General features: G+C 41.7%; 1 protein-coding gene across 1 annotated transcript; it reads left to right on the top strand.

The window, feature by feature from the left end:
* The first annotated feature begins 256 nt into the window (after positions 1-256).
* Positions 257-3,614, top strand: LOC145406622 (uncharacterized). Its single transcript, XM_080277698.1, has 2 exons — positions 257-1,089; positions 2,982-3,614. Exons 1-2 carry the CDS (start codon positions 257-259, stop codon positions 3,439-3,441), a joined length of 1,293 nt encoding a protein of 430 aa, XP_080133824.1. The 3' UTR covers positions 3,442-3,614.
* Positions 3,615-6,175: the final 2,561 nt, after the last annotated feature.

The following is a 6,175-nucleotide window of genomic DNA, read 5'->3' as shown; positions in this document are numbered from 1 at the left end:
CTTTTGGAAACACATTATTTTCTTTTTGTAATGAATATAAAATTTTAAGAAGTGCTGTGACAACTACATAACAGTTATGGTCAATATTTTTGCACATAATTTTCTGAGACATAGTTGTACTGCACTCTCCTTTTGTAGCAAACCGAAGAAAGTAAAGGCGAGTGGATCTAATGACTCCAAATAAGTAAGGCATTATGTTGGATTGTGACAGGAAACAGGGTATCAAATTCTTAGTTAGGTGCATGAAACATAATATATGGTATTCTGTCCTGACACAGGGGAGAAGTCAACCGGGGTGAATGTGACGCCCCACAGTCTAGTGACGGAGGAGAACGTGAGGGCAGCGCTGAAGGCAGACAAAGGCAGCGACGCCCAGCTAGTGTCTTGGTCAGTCGTGGATTTCACCAAACCAGGCGACAACTACGCCTGCGTTGTCTCAAGTGTCGAGGTTAAGTTTTCACTCCACGGCCAGAACTCAGAGGTCGTGTATGTTGTCAAGCTCAACCCTTGCAGAGCCTTGGAATGCATGAAAGTACTAACTCTAATAGCTTTTGAAAAAGAAGTCAAGTTTTACCTAATCCTTGTGCCCGAACTGAACTCTCTTCTGAATGAAGTGGGTTTTAAAAGTTTAAGGGTCCCTCGGTGCCTGTACGGCAGCGTGGAGAGTGACAAAGAGATCGTATTCCTGGAGGACCTGCGTGCCCGTGGATTCCGGATGGTTGAGGGGAAGCAAGGCCTGGACGTGGCGCACGCTACTCTCATCGTTGAGGAACTGGCCAGGCTGCACGCCGCCTCATGTCTCCTGCAGGACAGGACTCCAGGGCAAGACCTCACCGTCACATACGACTTTCTGCTAAAAGACTGGGCTACCAAAAAAGTAAAAGGAATGGAGGATCTTATGACGCTACTTCAAAAACAGGTTAAAGCGGCTGTTGAAATATTAAAAAATATAGAAGGATATGAAACGGCAGCTACTTGGGCAGAGAGTTTAATCCCGAAAATTCCAGACATCTTTGACGAACAACTGAGCATGACCAGATACAATGTTATCTGTCATGGTGACTGCTGGAACAACAATATTCTCTTTAGGTATGTTATATATTGTACACTACTGCATGACCATAGCAAGAAATCAATCTGTCAACCAATATATATATATATATATATATATATATATATATATATATATATATATATATATATATATATATATATATTTCATCATCATAATCAGGTATTGCGAGTCCACTGCTGAACAAAGGCCTCCCCAAACCTTTTCCACAAATTCCATGCCTTGGCCAGTCTCTGCCACGTTTTGCCTGCAAACATTTCCATATCATCTCTCAACCTTCTGTCTGGCCTTTTTCTGCCTCGCTTACAGTCTCTTGGAGTCCAGTCAGTCAGCCTCTTTCTCCATCAGTTATCCCTTAATCTTGCTACATGGCCTGCCCATCTTCATTTCTGTTCATTTATAACTTCCATAATGTCTTTGACTTTAGTCTGCTCTCTCACCCAAGTTGATCTACAATTTTACATATGTACAAAAGGTAAAATACCCTCGCCCTACAGGACACCATCGCAAGAGTTAAAGGGAAGAAAGGAGTTTACACAGCCCTCCAGTTCCATCTTCCGGATGTCATCTAGTGAATACATTTTGATACAACTCAAAATAATTGCTTGAGTTTAACAAAAAAAAAAAAAAAAAAAAGCATACATACCTAGCTCCAAATGTTTAACGAAATTGCGTCATGTCCTTGTGTTGTTAAAATGTATACCAAAATAGTCGGTAAACAGACACGCATATACTGACATATCCTCAGGTGTGCTTGTATAGTGTTGTAAATCCTTCTGACCTGACGTGCTTAACCCAACCCAGATCAGGTTATTTCCCTTGTGTGTATCATGTATTTATAATTATGTTCCTATTTTGTAAGTTGTTTTGCTCGTACTATTTTTTTTTTTTTTTTAATCGTTATTATTTCCGTGCTAATTTTCATGTCATAAAAAAACGTTCAGTGTCTTTCTGTCTATTTCCAGACGCCTTAATCCCTAAGGGGTGGCCACAAACAAATCGCCTCCATGTCGCCCCCCTTTTTTTTCTCTGCCACATGGCTGCCCTCCCTTCAGCTCGCATTTCCCTTCCGGTTCATTAGTGCAACATTCGAATCCTTGTGCGGGCAGCTGGCATCACTTGACTTAGGTGTCCATCCACCATTTGTGGGTTGACAGGTAAAATGAGTACCCAGAGTAACATCCAGGGGAGGTAACTGTGGTGCTGAATGATGTAGTGGCGTTGTATACAAGGATCCTGGGAGAAAAAACCGCCACAGGCTCAAAGGCCCAAGTTAGGGAGATGGGCACCGCGGCTAAGCTCCTCATGGCGTCTGCCCTCACCTTTACCTTTATCGTACCTCTTTTAACATTGCTGGTATTACAGACATTCTTCGCACAATTAACAGAAGTGTTTGTTCTCGATATCTGTTGTAATGGTGATACAGTGTCGAAACGCCACACTGAAATATTCAGATCTATGACCTGTTCCAGTCTTGATCTGGGAATGCACGTGAATCAAACCATTTATAGAAACTTACTTTTGAGATGATGAAGCCAAAGGAGGAGGAGGCTGACCTGACATCGCTCTCCAGTATGTTGTTTATCTTGATAGTTCACTGAATATATTGTGATGTCTCACTTGTCAGGACGTCAGCCTGCCATAATAGTCATGGCAGGTCCTGTAGACCACAAAAGCTGAATTTGCATCCAACATGGAGTCGTACATGAAGGGCGAAAACATGACATGATATTAAATAAAAATCATAATAGGTTCCTTATTACGTGCTACTGTCCTATGTCCTCTGGCCGTAAGCATGTTGGCAGAGGAGGCTTTCTAGGACTTTCTTCGACGATTTAGTGTTAACAGTATGTTGCAGTATTTCTCAGCATGTTATTTTGTATTCTACCTCTGTACTGTCTGTTGGCAGGTATGATGACGAAGGAGAGCCCGTGGAGGTAATGCTCTTGGATCTGCAAATAAACCGTTTCGCTTCCCCTGCCACCGACCTCAGCTACTTCCTGTACTCCAGCCTCACTGGGGACGTCAGGAAGCCTAACTTGGACGCCTTCCTCAGCACCTACCACACCACCTTCACCACCGTCATGGATGCTGCCGGCAAGGATATGATCTTTACCCTGTCGCAGCTCAAGGACGAGTTCAAGGACAAGATCTTAGTGGGGGCTCTTATTGGCATGGCAATGGCACCTATTATTCTGATGGAACCTGAAGATATTCCAGACTTCAGCAAGACCAATAACGAAGAATATGATAAAATGCTGGATGATCTGAAATCGAAGACCGTGGAACTGTTTCATACAAATTCTCTCCTGCCTTCAAGGTTTCTGTCTATTTTTGATGAATTAATGGAGGCCAAAATAATAGCTTAGTATAAATGCATCAGATATAAAGAAGAACGTGGTGACTGGAGAGGGGGCGAGGGTACGAGTAAGAGGAATGGAATGGTGTTGGGCGGAAAGGAATGCCAAAGTTTCCTTACGTAAGCATGGCCAATATGCGACATTCGCGTTTGTCATACAGATCTTTCCTTTGCTAGATATCCTGAGTGCTCCATCATGTATAATCTTTAAAATGTGAGGATTAATTAGCTTTGTTATGACTGAGATACTTTACCTCGCCCATAGGTTGTCCTGAATTAATTATGTAAAGTAATTAATTAATCAAAAACTCTTTCAGTGAGACGTGTAATGTGGTTCGTGTTATCTCATTATCTGACCTAATTTCAGACCAAAATAGGTCACTTGTTTAGACTGGTGTTATCTCCTCTATATTCGTCATTTTTTCTCTGTTATGACCTGAAGGAATGTGGCCTCCTGTTGGGTTGTGGGGTAAAGCATCTATTATAATACTCACTCTGTGTTTCACGCACTGCATTTATGATTATATACTATCCATATCCATCTAGCACTTCCACCTGAGTGTAACTTTTCCTTGAACATACCCATTAGAGGCTTCATGTCAGGGTAAAGGTGAATACTATACTATATAGGATTTTATGAAGTGCAAAAGAATTCCAAGAGCTTCGTGTTTGGGTGTGCTGTAATTTATCTCCGCGCCTTTCGTCTTAGTGCTGACAGTAGCAATAAGGCGTTTCTTTCCTTGAGCATCGTTCTACATTAACACAGCCCCTGATCCCTTTGTTGCAAAAAAACATCCTTGCAAATTATGAAGTTTTGTATTTAACTGTGGGTACGCATAGCTTGGTGCACTGCTCAGCCTATTTCAAATGACAACGTATGCCTGTTCGTGTTCTTCCGCTAACGTTTCTCCTAAACAGATGGAGAGAAGGCCCGGATTTCTGAGAATGATCTAATAAGTGATCGGTAATCCTGAGCGAGTCCCGCGATAATGACTTTTTCTTCTGCATTATTTGATGTTGGGATGTATTTAATTGCCTCTGCCTCTTTGTCAGTGGTGTGTGTACCTGGGATGCAGCCTATATCCTAGAAATTTGATCTTCTTTCAAGAGATTTTGCAGTTAATAGCGCTTTAGAAGTCTAATTCTAAGACCTATTTTGTCCTAACTAACCTTGTAACACATTGATCTTTTTCAAATGCCCTTTCAACGGTTTAAAGACAATTTTAGTCATTTAAGTAAACAAATACACCCTCGCCTAGCATACGTTAATAACAACTGACAGACCCATGGATAATCTAGTGTATTGAAAATGTCCAGAGTTGGTAGGAAATGCTGTGTACATATGTGAATCTTCCTCTAACTTGATGTGATAATGCCTTCTTCATTACTCGATGGAAGAAAAAAAAAATACTTCCCGCGTCCATGTTGTTTTAAAAAGCATCGTTCAGTAATGGCTTAGGGAGGCAGTCAGCAATCGTACATTTAATTTCCCCTTGTCAGCTGCTACGCTCATTTCTCCAAAGTTTTTAGGTCTGAAGAGCAAACAGAACTTCGACGGGGAGGTGGGGATGGAGGGCTCAGTAATATCTTCCTTAATCATAACCTTTACGTATTGCTTCGCTAATGCTCGCTGTGACTGGGCGATGCAATATGCTGGAGTATACATGGGTTGCAGTCTTTCATTTACGCTAATCATATGCTTATTTAAACTGCTGTATCCGAATTTTCCTCCTGTGGTGTTTTTGCAAGGTATCTGGTAGCGCATCATCAGTATTAGAGTACCGTGGAATATTTAAGTGATTGCTTATTCTACCTGTATCATTGCCTGCATTATCTTCTGTGTTGGTACGAGTCTCTTTTACGTTAGTTGTGGTTACTTCATTTACAGTTGATAAGCAAATTTCAGATTGCCTTGTGTGTGTTCCCCGAGTGAGGTAACGTTTCCCTGTAATAGGTTTCACATAACGACGCTTATTTCTCCGTTCTTGTCTGTTATATAATGTACTTCCTGTTCATAGTCCCTCTACCTTAATTGATTCTGGGTGAGCAATTGCAGTACAGTATTTTTATTTGTTTGTAGTGTACCCTTTGTAAGGTTCTAGCAAAGAGCGCAATTTCTTTTTTTATGTAAGCCTTAGCATAATGTAGTTGGGTGTGAAGGGGTTGAGAGATGGATTGAGGGTCACTGAGGTCACTTGATAAGCACTTGTACTGGCAGGGTTAGATTAAAAACTATTGTCACTTACCGATTTGCGCTAAGCTTAAATCCAGATGACTGAATTATGGATTCGGGTTGGAAAATACCATCTCCTAATGAATTTACCTGGTTCTTCACAGAATTCAGGTGGCTTGGCATTTGTCACGCCGTGTTGTGATAGCGGTGCCTGGCTTCTATCTAGAGGTCCCGGGTTCGATTCCCGGCCATCACTGCCCTCAGTACTAACAAGGCACATGGACATGGTCCCTCCTGTTGCCGTCAAGAACTTTACCTTTGTGTGTCAACTTTCCTTCTTGCTGGAAGTTAGCTCTCATTCAGCCTGTCCTAAAGAAGGGTAACCGTTCCCAGCCCTCTAACTATTGCCCAGGTGCTTTAACATCCTGTATTTTTAAAATTTTTTAATCTGTTCTCAACAAAAAAAAAAAAGCACTTTTCCTATCATAACCTTCTCTCCGATCGTCAGTAGGGGTTCTGCCTTGGACGCTACATTGACAATCTTCTCACTTTCCTTTCAGACTCCTCGTCA

Source organism: Coenobita brevimanus, chromosome 71, assembly GCF_032717465.1.
Source record: "Coenobita brevimanus isolate Jiangsu-jjx chromosome 71, ASM3271746v2, whole genome shotgun sequence".
Lineage (NCBI taxonomy): Eukaryota > Metazoa > Arthropoda > Malacostraca > Decapoda > Coenobitidae > Coenobita > Coenobita brevimanus.
Note: the sequence above shows the minus strand (reverse complement) of the source record. Positions and strands in the feature narration are given on the sequence as shown.

Bases quoted from the DNA above. Each gene is read 5' to 3' on its own strand.
- LOC145406622 (XM_080277698.1), top strand. From the start codon at position 257: ATGGTATTCTGTCCTGACACAGGGGAGAAGTCAACCGGGGTGAATGTG. The intron at 1,090-2,981 runs GTATGTTATATA...GTCTGTTGGCAG, and splicing joins AACAACAATATTCTCTTTAG to GTATGATGACGAAGGAGAGC.